Raw genomic sequence first — 17,917 nt, forward strand, 5'->3', positions numbered from 1 at the left:
TTGCTCTCTGCAGCTCCCTGAGAGGAGGCTGCAGTGAGCTGGGGGTTAATCACATCTCACATACAAGAAGTGACAGGACAAGAGCACACAGCCTCAAGTTGTGCCGGGGAGGTTCAGGTTGGATATGAGGAAGAATTTCTCCCAGCAAAGGCTTCTCAGGCCCTGTCCCAGGCTGGCAGGGAGGTGGTGGAGTCCCCATCCCTGGGGGGACTTAAAAGCCAGGTGGCTGTGGTGCTGAGGGAGATGCTCAGCAGCAGGGCTGAGCTCTGGTTGAGGTGTTGGGCTTGATGCTCTCCAACCTCACCACTTCTGTGGTTCTATGATGCTGTGAAGTTTTCCTGTGTGATGCTCTCATCTTCCTCTGCATGGGGCTCTTCCCAGCTTGGTGTCCTCAGCTGGTCAGCAGTGATTCCCTCCTTCTGTGCCAGGCTCTCAGTGCTTCAGGCACTCCACACAAGGGGTTAGAAGACTGATGCTGAAGTTCTCCCAACCCCAGCCTCACTGGAGGAGGTTTGGGGTGGGTTCAGTGTTGGTGATCTTTCTGCTCAGCGTTTGCAGAGGTGGTCACTAGGAGGGAGTTGGTGTTTACTGAGATTTGTTTCCTTCTTGCTACCTTGCTAGAAACTCTCTGCAGTAGAGTGCTGAGCTTTTCAGGCTCTCAGTTACCTCCTGCAGAGTTTGTGAGCAGCAGTTATTAGTCAGTAAACTCCCTCTTTAGGAGGGGAATCACCCAAAGTTTCCATCTGACTGAAACAGAAAGAATTTCCTCTCTTAGAGAGAAAAATGAATTGCTATCACATGAATTGCCTTGAACACCCACAGAACATTCACTCTGGAGCACTCAGCATCATTAGAGATTTAGTTTTGAGAAGAGAGGGTTCTGAGTGAAGCTCTAGCAAGAGGATGAGGTGGGCTTAGCCAGGGCTGTCAGCAAAGTCCATGAGAAAACTCACTCCAGCAGCTCTGGGTCTAAAGATGGCCACAAAGATGCTCCAAGGGCTGGGGCAGCTCTGCCCTGAGCACAGGCTGAGGGAGCTGGGGCTGTGCAGCCTGCAGAGGAGAAGGCTCCAGGGGCACCTCAGAGCTGCTGCCAGCACCTGAAGGGAGCCTGCAGGAAGGCTGCAGAGAGACTTTTGCTGAGGGGGTCTGGAGCCAGGCCCAGGGGGAATGGTTTGGAGCTGAGGCAGAGCAGGGTCAGAGTGGAGCTGAGGCAGAAGTTGTTCAGCAGGAGGCTGCTGAGCCTCTGGCCCAGGCTGCCCAGGGAGGCTGTGGCTGCCTCCTGCCTGGGGGTGTTGAGGGCCAGGCTGGATGAGGCCCTGAGCAGCTGAGTGTAGCTGAGAGGTGTCCCTGGGCATGGAGGGGAGGTTGGAGGAGCTGAGCTCTGAGCTCCCTTCCAGCCTGAGCCACTCTGTGACTCTGTGTCCACTAAAACAATATATTCCCTACTAACTTTGGGATCAGTGCTGTGTTTTACACTCTTAGTGGGAAGTGAGTTTTACCTTGGATGTGTCCAAGTGCAGCAGTGCTTCCTTCCTTCTAAAGCCACTGTGAGCTCACTTCTCATATTTGGGGGACAAAAACCTGCCCCTCATGTTGGAAGTGAAAACAAAATGCTTGGAGGGGGCCTCCAGGAGGGGCTGCTCAGAAGGGGCTGTGGGGATAGGCCCAGGGGCAGTGGTTGGGAACTGCAGCAGGGCAGAGGGAGGTTGGGCATCAGGAGGGAGCTCTGCACAGGGAGGCTGGGGAGACACTGGCACAGGCTGCCCAGGGAGGTGGTGGAGGTGCTATCCCTGGAGGCATTCAGGCTCCAACTTGCTGTGGCCCTGGGCAGCCTGCTCTGGCTGGAGGTGTCCCTGCTGAGTGCAGGGGGGTTGGGCAAGATGCTCTTTGAGAGTCCCTTCCAAACTGATGCGTTCTGTGGCAGCCAGCCAGTCCTTGTCTCAGCCTCTGGGGGTTCTCAGCGCCATGCAGTTCCCCAATCATGTTTGTCTGTTACCTTCACCCCAGGGTGCTTGCAGACAATCCCACTTGTCTAAAAATAGAGAGATAGCAGAAGAGTCTGATCTTCAAGTGGGCAGAGTTCAGGTTGTTCTTGGGCTGTGCAGGGCAAGCCTGAGACTTTGTGCTGAGGAGCATCAGATGCCCTCCTGCTCTCTTTGTGCCTGCTTCCTCCAGAGCACATTGTTTGAGTGGCAAAGGGCAGCTTTTAGAGCAACAAGAGACACATTTGTCCTGGCCTGAGGCTCAGCCCTGGCTCCTGGCTAGCATTACTTGGCTTTTTTCTCCCATTAAACTCTTTAAGATTCTCTCTGTAGCTGAGGGAAGCAAACTCCCTGCTCAGGCAGCCTGGGAAGGCAAATCACAGTTTCCTTGGGCTGATTAAATATGCAGCTTCAGCCACAGCTTTTCTAATCCTCAATGTTAGTGCCACTGAAGGGCACACACTTCCTTGGTGCCAAGTGTGGCAAATGTGCTGCCTTGCATCCTCAGCCTCATGGTGCTCAGCCTGTCAGAAACCACACCGTGGCTCTGCCCCTGCCTCGTGCCCCAGGAGAGTCCTCTGCCCCCTGCTTATCTGAGCATCTGCCTCATGCACATCTGGTGGTGACAGATACCATCCTCTGTGGTTCTGAACCTCTGTTGCTAAGGGATCTTCATGACTGAAGGGAGATAAAAGTGTGGCTGAACTTTGTCTTCCTTCATAGAATCATAGAGTCACAGAAGGGGCTGGGTTGGAAAGGACCTTGAAGATCCTCCAGCTCCAGCCTGGCCTTGAACACCTCCAGGGAGGGACAGCCACAGCCTCCCTGGGCAGCCTGTGCCAGAGTCTCCTCACCCTCCTGGAAAGACTTTCTTCCTCATCCCCAGTCTCTCCTCTTCCAGCTTCAATCCATTGTCCTCATCCTGTCACTCCCAGCCCTTGTCACAGGTCCCTCCCCAGCTCTCCTGCAGCCCTTCAGGTACTGGAAGCTGCTCTGAGGTCTCCCTGGAGCCTTCTCTCCTCCAGGCTGCACAGCCCCAGCTCTCTCAGCCTGTCCCCACAGAGGAGATGCTCCATCAGCTCCACACTCCTCCTGGGCTGGGGGCACCCGGACTGGACACAGTTCAGGCAGTTTGCAATACATCAGGCACAGCCCAGGCTCGTCACAGGGCAGTTGTGAGCTGAAGGCATTCAGATGCAAGGCCCCAGCAGGTTCTTGTGCAGCAGGAACTGTTTCCTGAGTTAAACCACAGAGGAAGTGACCTTGTGCTTAACTGCATTCCCGTTGGCAGCGTCGTGCCGCGGGGAGGAGAAGGTGTTGTGGCTGCTCTGGCTGGCAGGGTTATCTTGGGCATTCAGGAGGGGTGGGTGGTGTTCCTGACAGCCAGCCTTGTGCTCTTCCTCCTGGGGATAGAGCACACTGTCTGTGAAGCACAAGCACACACTGAGCTCCCCATGGAAGAGAGCCTTGCCTTGCAAGCAGCTGGGGCTGTGCAGCCTGCAGAGGAGAAGGCTCCAGGGCTGCTGCCAGCACCTGAGGGGATCCTGCAGGAAGGCTGCAGAGAGACTTTTGCTGAGGGGGTCTGGAGCCAGGCCCAGGGGGAATGGTTTGGAGCTGAGGCAGAGCAGGGTCAGAGTGGAGCTGAGGCAGAAGTTGTTCAGCAGGAGGCTGCTGAGCCTCTGGCCCAGGCTGCCCAGGGAGGCTGTGGCTGCCTCCTGCCTGGGGGTGTTCCAAGGCCCTGAGATGCTCTTTCACCCCACTGAGGGTAGAGGAAAGTGGAAGTGTCATATCTAGAGCTGTGCAATGGAGCAATCAAGTTGGAGATTTACAGAGCCACAGACTGCATTGGTTTGGAAGGGACTCTCAAAGGTCATCTTGTCCAAGCCCCTGCAGGCAGCAGGGACAGCTCCAGCTGGAGCAGGCTGCCCAGGGACACAACCAGGCTGAGCTTGGATGTCTGCAGGGCTGGAGCCTCAGCCACCTCCCTGGGCAGCCTGTGCCAGTGTCTCCCCAGCCTCCCTGTGCAGAGCTTCCTCCTGATGTCCAACCTCACTCTGCCCTGCTCCAGTTCCAGACCATTGCCCCTGGGCCTATCCTCACAGCCCCTTCTGAGCAGTCCCTCCCCAGCCTGCCTCTTAGGTCCTCTTCAGGTACTGAGATGCAGCTCTGAGGCCCCCTTGGAGCCTTCTCCAGGCTGCACACCACAGCTCCCTCAGCCTGTCCCCATAGCAGAGGTTCTCCAGCCCTCTGATCATCTCTGTGCTCTCCTCTGGTCCCTCTCCATCAGGTCCATGTCTCTCTCATGTTGGGGTCCCATACCTGGCCCCAGCCCTGCAGGTGAGGTCTCCCAGAGCAGAGCAGAGGGGCAGCATCCTCTCTCTCCACCTCTGGCTACCCTGCTGTGGATGCAGCCCAGGCTGCCATTGGCCTTCTAGGCTGCAAGTGCCCACTGCTGGCTCCTGCCAGCTTCTTGTCCAGGAGTGCCCCCAGGTCCTTTCCTGCAGGGCTCTCCTGATCTCATCATCCCCCAGGCTGGACTGAATTTGAGGGTTGGCTCTGAGGTGCTGAATTCCATCCCAGTCTACCAAAGTCCACTGGTTCCTGGCCAAGCATCTAATGTTTGCTTGACTCCCACTGAGTTGCTGAGGCCCCTGGAGCATCTCTCAATGAGTTCTAATTTATTTGGCTAAGCAGAAGCTTTTGCTGATTGTTTTCCTGAAGCTCTCTGCAGCCCTGACCATATCCCTGTGAAAAATCAATCCTGCTGCTGTGACAAACCAATGGCATGGAAGAAGTTGAGGCAGGGAGTCTGCAGCCAAAGCCACGAGGAGGAGCCTGCTCTAACTTTGTCTCCTTCTAGGTGCACATTAAGAGAGAGCTGTGCCCACTCCAGCAGCAGCCAGGGCTGGGTGAACATTTCACATGCAGCTGCTGAAGATGTGAGGATCCTGCTGAGGTTTCCTGCCAGGAAGCAGGTAGGAACCCCCAGCTCTGGGCACGTCTGGTGGCTGTCTCACTGTCACTGTAGCTTCCTTTCCTCACCACATCCCATGGTCCTGCCCCTCTGAGCTCAGCAACTGGAGATCTCCTCTGTCAGTCAGAGGGATGCTGCCTGCCTCTCCCAGCAGATGTTAGCCTGCAGCCATTCCTCATCACCTGGAGTCAAACCTGCTGGCTGCTGACACAGTTCTGCTGTCTCTTGCTCAGCTCTTTGACTCTTTGCAGTGCCTCAGTGAAGTTCTGAGCTTTGTGACGAGTTCCAGAGCATTCAGTGGGACACAGCTGCTCAGAGAAATGCCTCTTGAAGTGGCTGCTGTCAGTGTGTGCTCTCAGCACAGGCAGCCCTGGGTGTCTGATTATCAGCTATTGTGACTGGCCACTTAATCTGCACTCTGCTGCTTGTGGCTTCCTGCTGGAGTGCACTGCTGGGGCCCTGCTTCTGAAGCTGTCTCAGCCAGGAGCAGAGGATGACTCCTGACAAGGCAACTCCTCTTTCATAATGGAGTGCACTTTGCTTGGGGGTGCAAATGGTTCCCTCTGGGAGGGTTTGTGTGTTCTTGTTGGATGTTTTTAAGGGAGCAGCCTGGGCTAGGGAGAGGTGTTCCTGCCCCTGGCAGGGGGCTGGCACTGCATGGTCTTTAAGGTCCCCTCCAAGCCAAACCATTCCAAGGGAGCAGCCTGGGCTAGGGAGAGGTGTTCCTGCCCGTGGCAGGGGGCTGGAACTGCATGGTCTTTAAGGTCCCCTCCAAGCCAAACCATTCCAAGGGAGCAGCCTTGGGCTAGGGAGAGGTGTTCCTGCCCCTGGCAGGGGGCTGGAACTGCATGGTCTTTAAGGTCCCCTCCAAGCCAAACCATTCCATGACTCTGTGACAGCAACTAACCCCAAACTCTGCCTTCAGAATCCCAAATCCTTGTAGCACCCCTTGCAGATCCATTTCACTTCTGGAAGTAAGCAGTGCTGCCCCTTTGGTGCTGCTTCAGCTGGGAGAGGCCTCCTTCCAGAGGCTGCCCACTGAGCTGTCTGCTTTCACCACAGAGAGAGAATCCTTTGTACCTTTTAGCAGGGAATCCCAGAATGGCTCAGGGTGGGAGGGAGCTCAGGGTTCATCTCTTCCAGCACCCCAGCCTGGGCAGGGACACCTCTCCACTAGACTCAGCTGCTCAAGGCCTGTGTGTCGTTTGCTGTAAGGAGAAGGTGACAGCAGATGTGAGAAGCCTTCTGCTGTGCTCTGGGCTGTGTTCTTTCCCAGGTTGCTGTGGCTGCAAGCAGAAGCAAACCCCTTACATCCTGCATGATCAAAATTGTGACCCCTGCTGAAATCTTCTATGAAAACGTGGTGCTGAGCAACTCCTCCTGCCTCTGCAACCTGACCAGCCCAGGCATAGCTGACAATGGTAGGTGTGCCTCTTGCATGTGTTCCCTACCTCTGACTGGGGAGGAGTGAGCATGGCAGCTGCCTGCAGGAGTGTGGGAGCAGGAGATGCTTTGGGTAAATGCCCTTGAGGAAGATGTGTCCATTTGTGATGAACATCACTCATCTGAGGGCACTCAGCACTGTCCCTCATCACAGAAGGCTCTGGGTTGGAAGGGCCCTCCAAAGGGCAGCCAGTCCAGCCCCCTCTGCAGTCAGCAGGGAATCCTCTGCTGGATCAGGCTGCCCAGAGCCCTCTTGAGCCTCACCTCCACTATCTGCAGGGCCTCACCCAATAATTACAGATTTGTTAGTATCAGATCCTTTTTACAGGTAGTAAATCTTGACACCTGGGAGTGAGCAGCAGCCTTTCTTAGCTGAGCCTGGGCAGTGCAGTGCTGTAGCATCAGGAGTGTGTGAACGTGGTGCCATGAATCACTGTCTGATGGCTGCAGTGACAGCCAGGCCGGCTGGAGCCCTGGGAGCAGTGATTGTCCTCTGCTCTGCCCTGACAAGTGAACCCTTCTTAACCCTTTCCTCAGCTGCCAACAGGGCTTGGTTCTGTGGCACAAACAGAAGGCTCTGGCTGTGAGCCTCTGGGCAGTAAATAACCTCAGCATGCTCCTCACTGTTTTAGCAGAGCTTAGACACTTGGAAGGAAGTGCTTGTCCCATGTGGAGGGTTGGCCACAGCCCCCATGGTTCAGGGACAGCTTTTGGCCTGGGTTTCATGAAGCTCTCTGAGTGCTTGGGTGAATCTTCCTGCACTGATCCTTATGCTGCTGCTTTCCCCAGAGCCCTGATCCATTTGTGTACTGGACACAGGGAGCTTGTGATCTGTTTTGTGGCCAGCTACAAGGCTGCAGAATGTGGTGGGAGGTTGCCAAGTGTCTGGACACTGGAGCTGTTCCCTAGGCTGTGGTCCCAAAGAGCAGACGATTGCCCTCCCCTGTGGAGCCTTGTGTGAGTAAGACGAGGAAGGCTTCCTTCTTGCCTTGCTTCAAGAGTCTGCAGCAGAGGCACACAGGTTGATCTGCTACCCCTTGAAGTTGCCTGTGTTGGGATGCATAAAGAGAGTTCTAATCTCAGCAGAGGGGCCAAGCTAGCCAGCTCAAGGGTACCATGTGCTCTCCAATGGCTTGAAAAGGAGGCAGAAAGTTCAGGTGCCTGCCTTCATCTTCTCCTGCAAAGTGTAGCCCAAAAGAGCCTGAATCTCTTCCCACACCTTTGTGTAGCAAGAGGCTTGAAGTGCTAAGAGAGCTCAGAGGAATTCCCTGGGGTTCTGAAGAGCTCAGGACTGCAGCAGCTCTCTCTCTCGGGGTCTCTTGGCCCTGAAGGAGGTTCTGAGGAGCTCATCCTACGGCCTTGGTATGGCAAAAGCTTCTCTGGCATCGTACAAGGGCTGTGCCAAGTTGCTGTCCAGCACTGATGTGGGGTTTGAGGGAAAAAGGCTTTGTCAGTAGCAGGAGGCAAGGAGGCTGATGTCCCTGAGTGTTCTGCTCTGCTAACCTGTCTGTAGTGAACACCTTCAGTGGACTCTCAAGAAGGACAAATGCAAGAGAGAAGAACAAGAATGTCCTCTGTAGAGCCAGTCCCCAAAGCCTTGCACTTGAGGAGCACATTCCTGTGCCTCTCTGCTTCCTCAGCCTGAGGCTGCTCTCTGACACCATGAGCATGGAGCTCTGGAGCCAGCTCACCTTGCCTGTGCTGGGTGCCAAAGGTGAGCCCTGGACAGTGCTGAGCAGAAGGTTGTGAGCTGAGCTGGTGCCCAGCAGCAGCACTGCCCCTCAGGTGCTCCTGCAGGCTGAGCTGTGGTGGTGGGGGAAGCAGCTGAGGACCCCCTGTGGTACCTGGGGTACAGTGCCCTCAGCTTCACAAGAAGATGCACTTGCAAGACTTGTTTCTGGAAACAGAAAAGCCAAAGGCTCTGCAAATATCTGCCAGCCAGTGCAGCCTGGGGGAGGCCAGCCCAGGCCATGCAGAGGAACAGGTGCCAGTGGCTTCAGCACAGCCAGGGCACCGTGTTTGACAGGCTGCCTTTGAGAGCATTCAGGCAAGCTTGGCAGACAGGCTCTCTCAGAAGCAGATCAGCTCCTTGTTTCTGCTTGCTGCTGATAGCTAAAGCCTGCTTTCCAGATCTCAGGGCCTGAGATCCTTCTCACATCCTCAAGCTCAGAGCTTGAGACCTAGGCAATTTTTTGCAGCTTTCACAGACTGCACTGTGTTGGAAGGGAGCCTCCAAGGTCCTCTTGTCCAAGGCCCCTGCACTCAGCAGGGACAGCTCCAGCTGGAGCAGGCTGCCCAGGGACACAGCCAGGCTGAGCTTGGATGTCTGCAGGCACATTCTGTTTGTCACTGGGTGCAGACAGGTGGACTCCTGGGGGTGCAGACAGGTGGACTCCTGGGGGTGCAGACAGGTGGACTCCTGGGGGTGCAGACAGGTGCCTGGCCAGTGTCTGTGTGTGCTCATCCACACCTGCCAGCTCTCACACACCTTCACAAGTCAGGCTCCTTGCTAGCCAGCAGGGTGCTGAAGTGTGTGAACAGCCCAAGGGGCTGGTTCTGAGGAGCAGAGCAGGTGACCTTGGCAGTGAGCAGCCAAGCAGCATGCAGGGGTGTGAGGCTCAGAGATGGCTCTGGCTGAGCAGGCTGTGTGCAGCCAGGGCTGGGCTGCAGCTCAGCCAGCCTGTGATGCAGGCAGAGCTTCCTCTGCCTTTGGGAGGTAGCTGTGCTTCAAATGTGGGAAACTTTTCTGGGTTAGGAAGCTCTCCACTTCCTAGCAGGGAGAAGGCAGCAAAGTCTGCCCAGATGGCTTTCATCTGATCTCAGGCAGCCATTCATTTCCCAGGCAGCCAGATGAAAGGGGCTATGGCTTAAGTGGTCTGTAGCTAACTCTGCTCTTCGCTGTGGTGTTCTGCTCAGAGCAGAAGATCCTCTTTCATTCCACAGCTGCCAGAGAATTGTTGGTGTAGTAATTGCTAGCTGAAATAATGGCAAATTGACTCATGCAATCAGAAAGGATTTAAATAGGATGGAAATTGCTACTGCATAGATGACAAAGGAGACTCTGCAACCAAGTCTGAGACAGAGAGAGGAGTCTGCTGTGCTGGGGTCTCTCTCACTGGAAGAGTTTGTTGTGTTAGGAGGCTTGCACTCAGGCTCTGGCTGTGCCACTCTGTGCCCTCTGGGAGCTGATTTGCCATCTCCCTGCTCTTTGGTAGCATTCCCTTACCTGCCCCCTGACAATAACATCACCTTGCACGTCATGCAGTGGTGGCATCAAGCTTAATGAATGGCAGTGTGCAGTAGCTCAGCTGAAGAGTGTTCTGGAAAGACAGAAGCTGCTTGTTTCTATCAGTCAGAAAGATGAATGGGTGAGAGAGGGAGCCTGGAGCTGGAGGCACATCAGCTTTCAGGTTATTCTGCTGTGTTGCTCTAGAGTGACTTCTTGTCATGTCCCTTGCTGCAGGCTGCCTGGTCCTGGAAGCATCGCTGGCCTCGGGCTCTTGGAGCATCACACAGACATTCCAGCTGGAAAAGTAAGAGCCTGGTTCCTCTTGAAGCTCACTGAGGGCTTTGTGTGTGTGTGTGCAGGGAGGGGGATTGAATCACACACTCACAGAATGGTAGGAGTGGGAAGGGACCTCTGGAGATCACCCAGTCCAACCCCTCTGCCCAAGCAGCATCACCCAGGGCAGGGCACACAGCAACACAGCCAGGTGGGGTTGGAAAGGCTCCAAGGAGACTCCACAGCCTCTCTGGGCAGCCTGCTCCAGGCTCCAGCACCCTCATACCAAGGAAGTTTCTCCTCATGCTGAGGTGGAGCCTCCTGGGTTCCAGCTTGTCGCTGTTGGTCCTTGCCCTGTCACTGGGCACCACCCAACAGAGCCTGGCCCCTCCATCCTGACCCCCACCCCTCAGGTGCTTACAGACATTGCTCAGGTCCCTCTCAGCCTTCTCCTCTCCAGGCTCAACAGCCCCAGGGCTCTCAGTCTCTCCTCACAGCAGAGATGTTGCAGTCCCTGCAGCATCCTCACAGCCTCCACTGGACTCTCCCCAGCAGGTCTCTGTCTCTTGAGCTAGGGAGCCCAGAGCTGGACACAGTGTTCCAGGTGTGGTCTCACTGGGGCAGAGCAGAGGGGCAGGAAAACCTCTCTAGAGCTGCTGGCCCCAAGGGCCCATTGCTGTCCCATGGAGGACTTGCTGTCCCCCAGCTCTCCATGGAGCTGCTTCCCAGCAGGCTGCCCCCTGGTGTGTCCTGGAGCCTGCTGTGGTTGCTCCCCAGGTGCAGGGCTTGCAGAGGTTCCCCTGCACCCAGCTCATCCTTTTGTCTTTCTGCTATTTGTTAAGGAAATAGATTTTGCTAAAGATAGTCACATCCCTTTCCTTGCCCCATTTCCTCCTCCTCCTCTGGCTCTTTATTGCTCTGAGAGAGCTGCTGCTTCTGATGACTCTTATTTAATGGAGCCCTGGCAGCTAGCTGAAGGAGAGTCATTACAGTGACTGAATTTATGACAAGTGCCTGAAGAGATAATAAAGGATGTCACAATGATATTAAAATCCTTTTTGTCCTTGTGAAGAAGGGGGCCCTGGGACTCAGCACAGGCCTGGGCCAGAGGAGTTAGGAAATCCTGTGAAATTGCCTTTGTGGAGCTGGCTTTTCAGAGAGCCAGGTGTGATTTAACTCTGACCAGTGGGTAGGGAATGCAATCAAAGCATCTGAGCTGCCAAGAGGATCCTGCATGCCCAGGGCTCTGCACACATCAGCTTTCAGAGCCCCTCTCTTTGCTGAGAGGTGGCAGTGCAAAGCATTTGTCCCCAGTACCTCCAATCATCAAGGTTAGAAAGGGCCTTTAGGATCATCCAGTCCAGCCCCAACCCAGCTCCCATCAGCTGGCTCCTGCAGTGCCACATCTGCAGCTTCTGGAACCCCTCCAGCCATGGGGACTCCACCACCTCCCTGGGCAGCCTCTGCCAGGCCCTGACCACTCCTGCTGCAAAGCATTTTTCCTCCTCTTCGCCTGAGCCTCCCCTGGCACAACTGAGCCCATTGCCTCTCATCCTGTCCCTGGTTCCTGGGGAGAGGAGGCTAAACCAAGTCTCTCTGCAGCCTTGCAGTGAGGCTGCTTGCAGGGAGCAGGGAGCTCTCCCCTCAGCCTCCCCTTCCCCACACTAAACAACCCCAGCTCCTTCAGATGCCCCTTGTATGCCATGCCCTCCAAGCCCCTCCCCAGCCTCCTTGCTCTTCTCTGGACACCCTCCAGCACCTCAGTGTCCTTCCTGTGCTGTGGCACCCAGAGCTGACCCCAGTGTCCAAGCTGTGGCCTCACCACAGCCACGTGGCCCAACCCTTCATGGTGTGTGGCTTTAAACCTTAGAGAGCTCTGGCTACCACAGGCTGTGGGGAGGCTACAGCATTTCTGCTCCTGAAGAGGTTACCCAGGCAGGTGGCAGAGCCCCCCTCCCTGGAGGTGTTCCAGAAGCCTGTGGCCATGGCACCTGGGGCCATGGTTTGCTGGCCATGGTGGGGTTGGGTTGCTGCTTGGCTTGGATGGTCCCAGAGGGCTTTTCTAACCTAAAGAGTTGTATGATGCAGAATGCTCCTTCCCTATCCCAGGAGGCAAATTTGGGGCACCTGGGCTAAAGCTGAAGTGGGAAGTGGCACATCACTGCCCTGCCCCTGGGGCAGCACAGGGAGGGAGCTGGCTTTCTCCAAGCAGGGCATCTCTCAGCATGCCTGGCGAGGGCCTGTGCTGCTCTTGGCTCTCCTCCATGCTGAGAGCTGCATTGCAAGGCAGGCTAGGGGCAAGCTAGTCCCCAGCAGGCAGGATCTGGTAGCAGGGGAAGGCAGCAGCCATGCTCCCCAGCACCACACTGCCCCCCCAGAGGTTCAGACAAGCTGTGAAAGGATCAGTGATGCTGTTGTGCCCTTTCCTGGCTGAAATGCACAGTCTGGCCACTTGTGTGCTGGGGGAAAGCAGAGCCAAGTGAAGGCCAGAAGTGTTCTGCCTGCTTCCTGCTTTTGGGGAGTTTCTGCCTCGCAGCACAGGTTTGGTTTCATCCCCAGCTTGCCCTCAGGAGCAGCAGAGCAGAGCTCGGAGGGTAGGTGCAGGTGGTGAGTTTTACACATGGCCTGACACAGCTGCCAGGTTGTTCTCCTGGGTTCTGTGCTTCTCTCTGTCACTTGGAATTGCACATCCCTGGCTGCCTCTGGGCTGAGGTCCTGTGTCTCACAGAGCCCCCTGTGTCTCACAGAGCCTCCTGTGTCTGTGTTTTGCCAGCTGCTCTCGGTGTGTGCACCAGGCTGAGTGTGCCAGCTGCCGATGGACGCCTGTCTCGCCTGCCACCACCTGCCAGGTGAAGCTTGCTGGGGAGGGCTGCAGTCCCCTGGGATGCCTCTCCCTTCTCCTTCCTACATCTGAGCAGCAGTCTCTCTCTTCCTTGCCCTGAGATGCTGATGGCTTGGCTGTTGTGGTTGTTTTCCAGGATGGCTGTGATGCAGCTGCTTCCAAGGGGATCACTGCTGTGCAGGAAACAGAGGTGAGCAGCTGAGCAGCAGCACTGCTGGGGGCTGGGGGAGAGGCTTGCTTCAGGCAGCCTGACTGGAAAGAGCTTCAATGAAAACACCCTGACTGAAGAGAGATTGGAAAGATGGCTTTTAGATGGATTTGTTTTATAACAGCTTTATTTAGATTGATTTGAAAGAGATTTATCCAGAATGGGTTTAGTCAGAGCCCAGCCCCCACCTCCCTCCAGCCTCTTCTCAGGAGTTGTAGGAGGCTGTGAGGTCTCTCCTCAGCTTCCTCTTCTGAAGGCTGAGCAGCCCTAGGTCCCTCAGCTGTTCCTCATAGGATTGTGAGCAGCCAGCTTGGTTGCTCTCCACACCCTCCTGCACTCACTGCCAGCATAAAGGAGCTGGGGGCCTTAGCACAGCTCCTCCTGAGGCACAGCTCCTCCTGAGGCACAGCTCCTCCTGAGGCACAGCTCCTCCTGAGGCACAGCTGCCAGGGCAGCAGAAGGAGAGGATGTGACACCCAGGTTCTGCATGACAGACAGGGGCTAGGGGATACCTGGAGGGGCTGGAATGCCTGGGGGTCAGTGAGTCCCTGGGTCACACACTGGCTTGCAGGCTGTAGGCAAAACTGGAGCTGGAGCTCTTCTCCATCCCTGGCTCCCTGGGCAGGAGGGAGTGTTGCTGGTGCCAGGGGCCCTTCTGAGCCTGGTGGTGGAGTTCACTCTTGACATTTCCCAGTTTGCTCCCCAGGCCAGCCCTTCCCCTCCCCCAGGAGGTTATCCCTCCATCCTCTGTGGTGCCCAGGGGGCTTTGTTTCTGCTCAAGCTGAGCAGTCCTGTCAGCAGTGGTTGCCTGTGACATGCAAGTGCTGGGGGAGAAGTGAGTGGTGAAGAGGAATCTGACTGATGAGTGAGGATGTAGAGGTTTGCTGCCTACACTGCTGGGTGGCTGCTGTGCTGTGAGTGATGGCTTGCTTGGTATAAATAGCTGCTGGCTGCTTCTCTCTGAAGATTGGAACTGGCAGAACTCTTAACTGGGAAGGCAGGAATTACCTCTCAGATGCAGCTGCCCAGGCTGGGGTTCCTTCAGCACGAGCCATGCTGAGTGGGGCTGGGCTGCTGCTGAGCTCTGGGCTGGGTCTGCATGGGGAGCACTGCAGCCAGGGAGAGCACAGGGAGAGCTCTTGTTTGCTCTGCTTCCAAGGGCATTCATCTGACACTGGGGAAGAGCTGGAGTTGCCTGGCTGATGGCTTCCTTCCACTTGCCTTATCTTGGAGAGGCAGTGATGGGCAAGGCCCCAGAGGCAATCCAGGGGCAGATGTTTGTTCAGCAGTGATTGATCCATTCAGAGGGCTGGAAGCTGCAGCTGAAATCCTGCTCTGCTTTGACTGCAGTGCTTCAAGGAGACCATCCTGGAGAGCTGAGAGAGAGGATTTGTGTTTCCCCACCCCCCCAGCTGAGCATTTCCAGCAGCCCCAGCCCTCCTCCTGACTCCAGCTGCTGCTTTCCATGCAGGCACTGTGCCTCTCCCTGTGGCTGAGCAGCAGTTGGAGAGGCTGCAGGAGCACACTTGGCTGGGGCCCTGCTTTGGCTGGAAGTGAGTCCTTGTCTTTCAGCAGGTCGTTTCTCAGCTGGGCCAGTGCCCCACTGCGCTGTGCCTGGCCTGGGGGGCCCTCTGCCAGCAGCACATCAGGAGCTAGTGTGAGCTCCCCGGGGTGCCACAGGCTGCTGGGCCTGGGCTGCTGCTGCTGGGCCTGGGCTGCTGCTGGCTGGCTTGCTGGGACCTGCAGCCATGCTAAGCACACCTCTGAGGAGCTGACTGCCCCTGCTGGCACAGCCCCTGTTGGCACAGCCCCGGGGAGTGAGGCTGTCCAGGGGGTGCTGAGCTCCCAGCTCTGGGGCTGTGATGAAGCTGACAAGGCTCTGCTGATTCACATCACCTGAGGAGCTGGCACAAGCTTGCTGTGTGTCTCTCTGCATTTGCACAGCTCTCATCACATGCCTCCCAAGCAGGGATTTGTGTAAATAGCCCTCTGCCCTGCCTGCCCTCCTGCTGCTGGGCACCTCTGCCCTGCCTGCCCTCCTGCTGCTGGGCACCCCTGCCCTGCCCTGCCTGCCCTCCTGCTGCTGGGCACCCCTGCCCCTGCCCTGCCCTCCTGCTGCTGGGCACCCCTGCCCCTGCCCTGCCCTGCCCTCCTGCTGCTGGGCACCCCTGCCCCTGCCCTGCCCTGCCCTCCTGCTGCTGGGCACCCCTGCCCTGCCCTGCCTGCCCTCCTGCTGCTGGGCACCCCTGCCCCTGCCCTGCCTGCCCTCCTGCTGCTGGGCACCCCTGCCCCTGCCCTGCCCTGCCCTCCTGCTGCTGGGCACCCCTGCCCTGCCCTGCCTGCCCTCCTGCTGCTGGGCACCCCTGCCCCTGCCCTGCCCTGCCTCCCCTCCTGCTGCTGGGCACCCCTGCCCCTGCCCTGCCTGCCCTCCTGCTGCTAGGCACCCCTGCCCCTGCCCTGCCCTGCCTCCCCTCCTGCTGCTGGGCCCCCCTGCCCTGCCTCCCCTCCTGCTGCTGGGCACCCTGCCCCTGCCCTGCCTGCCCTCCTGCTGCTGGGCACCCTGCCCCTGCCCTGCCTGCCCTCCTGCTGCTGGGCACCCCTGCCCCTGCCCTGCCTGCCCTCCTGCTGCTGGGCACCTCTGCCCCTGCCCTGCCTGCCCTCCTGCTGCTGGGCACCCCTGCCCCTGCCCTGCCTGCCCTCCTGCTGCTGGGCACCCCTGCCCCTGCCCTGCCTGCCCTCCTGCTGCTGGGCACCTCTGCCCCTGCCCTGCCTGCCCTCCTGCTGCTGGGCACCCCTGCCCTGCCTGCCTTCCTGCTGCTGGGCACCTCTGCCCTGCCCTGCCCTGCCCTCCTGCTGCTGGGCACCCCTGCCCCTGCCCTGCCTGCCCTCCTGCTGCTGGGCACCTCTGCCCCTGCCCTGCCTGCCCTCCTGCTGCTGGGCACCCCTGCCCTGCCTGCCTTCCTGCTGCTGGGCACCTCTGCCCCTGCCCTGCCTGCCCTCCTGCTACTGGGCACCCCTGCCCCTGCCCTGCCTGCCCTCCTGCTGCTGGGCACCTCTGCCCCTGCCCTGCCTCCCCTCCTGCTGCTGGGCACCTCTGCCCCTGCCCTGCCCTGCCTGCCCTCCTGCTGCTGGGCACCCCTGCCCCTGCCCTGCCTGCCCTCCTGCTGCTGGGCACCCCTGCCCTGCCCTGCCTGCCCTCCTGCTGCTGGGCACCCCTGCCCTGCCCTGCCTGCCCTCCTGCTGCTGGGCACCCCTGCCCCTGCCCTGCCTGCCCTCCTGCTGCTGGGCACCTCTGCCCCTGCCCTGCCTGCCCTCCTGCTGCTGGGCACCCCTGCCCTGCCCTGCCTGCCCTCCTGCTGCTGGGCACCTCTGCCCCTGCCCTGCCTGCCCTCCTGCTGCTGGGCACCCCTGCCCCTGCCAGGCACAGCTGGAGAGCCAACAGCTCTGTGCTGCTGGGCACAGGAGGGTCGCAGGCAGCACAGGGAGGACCTTTGTTTCCTCCTGCATTCAGGGAGGGAATTCCTGGTTTCCTTTGCTGCTGAAGGAAGTGCCATGGGCCATGGTGGTCAGGGTGGGCAGCTGCCAGTGATGCCCTGAGGGCAGGGCAGGGCATGGGGAGGGAGGCTGGGGAGGGCCTCATTTCCAGTCAGATCCTTTCTTCCCACCATTTCTTCCTGCTGGAAGAAGGGAGCCAAGGGAAGCTGAGCTGAGACACCCTGTGGTGTGTGGTGCCTGGCACAGAGACCAGTTGGACCCCTGAAGAGCTTCAGCATCCTGCCACAGCCCTGGGCAGGGGGTTCCTGGCATTTCCCCCAGCAGGGCTTCCAGCTTTGGAGGATCTCCAAGCTGTGTTTGCTGCTGCTGTGTTCCTGTGCTCCAGGGCTGCCTTCTGCTCACCAGAAAGAGCCCTGCAGCAGCTTCCACTCCTTTGGGTGGTATTTGGCTTCGAGATCTGTGTGAGGATGTTTGCCTCCCTTGTGCTGGGGACTGGGCACCAGCAGAGGGCTGGCACACAGCTGGAGCAAGGCTCTGCTGCTTCTCTGGCTCTGGTCCCTCAGATTTTTGCTCCAGCTCTCCTGCCTGCATGCTGAGGGTTAAACTGGTCCCCAGAGCAGGGTGGGAGTGGATTTTCTCCCTGGGGCTGCTTGTCATGGATTCCTTTTGCCCTCCTTCATTATCCACAGCAGAGGTCATCTTGGAGGTCCTTCTGCAGGCCCTCTGGCCCCAGCTGTGCGCTCCCCTGCCCCTTCCTGAGGCAGAAGTGGCAGCTCTCAATCGGTGGTGACAGGTCTCACATTAGCTCTGGAGTGCTCTGGTGTTCAGTGGGCTGTGACAGCCTGCTGGGGGCTCTCCTGCCTGGGCAGAGGCTGTGGTTGCAGAGCATGGCAATGTGACCCCGGTGCTCCCTCAGGCTGCCAGCCCCAAAGCTTGGGGCTGCTCTGGCTGCAGGAGAAGATGAGTGGGGAGCAGAAGCCCTGTGGGAAGGATTTGCTTCGAGGTTCTGCACCAGACTCCATCTCAGGGTCAGGAAGGCTGAGGTGCTCACTGGCTGGATCCACAGCAGAGGTCAGGGTGCTCACAACCCTCTGCAAACTGGGCCTGTGGGCAGGCTGCAAGGCAGCTGGGAATCATTTGCTGCCTGAGGAGCTCCCCAGCAGTTGGTGGTTTCCCTTGCAGAGTTTTCTGTTGGGTTTGGGGTTTGGTTTTTTACAGGCATGTTCAGTTTGTTGTCTGCAAGGCAGCCAGGGAGGAAACTGTCTGTGAGGTGGTGAAGCTGGGCAAGCAGGAAAACTGCTTAACCAGGAGGTGCTGTGAAATGCATCAAGTACATACACTGGGGAAGGGAACCCCAAACCACCACAGATTCTTCTTGCTCAGTGCTGTGGGTGAGTTAAAATGATGAAAGATCCTCTCAGCAAAGCAGATTCCCAAGCTGCCTCCTTTCTGCCAGGCTCTGCCAGCCCCA

At 57.9% G+C, this 17,917-nt stretch overlaps 1 protein-coding gene across 1 annotated transcript in view; it reads left to right on the forward strand.

The window, feature by feature from the left end:
- Window positions 1-17,917, forward strand: part of PLXNC1 (plexin C1) — a 70,019-nt gene that overhangs the window by 17,893 nt on the left and 34,209 nt on the right. Inside the window, exons 5-9 of the mRNA XM_068142838.1 lie at window positions 4,843-4,957; window positions 6,233-6,377; window positions 9,863-9,932; window positions 12,675-12,750; window positions 12,880-12,933. Coding sequence (XP_067998939.1) covers window positions 4,843-4,957; window positions 6,233-6,377; window positions 9,863-9,932; window positions 12,675-12,750; window positions 12,880-12,933 — 460 coding nt within the window. The remainder of the gene's footprint in view (window positions 1-4,842; window positions 4,958-6,232; window positions 6,378-9,862; window positions 9,933-12,674; window positions 12,751-12,879; window positions 12,934-17,917) is intronic.

The sequence above is a fragment of the Melanerpes formicivorus genome, unplaced genomic scaffold, assembly GCF_026170545.1.
Source record: "Melanerpes formicivorus ecotype bairdi unplaced genomic scaffold, bMelFor1.0.p_v2 SCAF_8, whole genome shotgun sequence".
Taxonomy (NCBI): domain Eukaryota; kingdom Metazoa; phylum Chordata; class Aves; order Piciformes; family Picidae; genus Melanerpes; species Melanerpes formicivorus.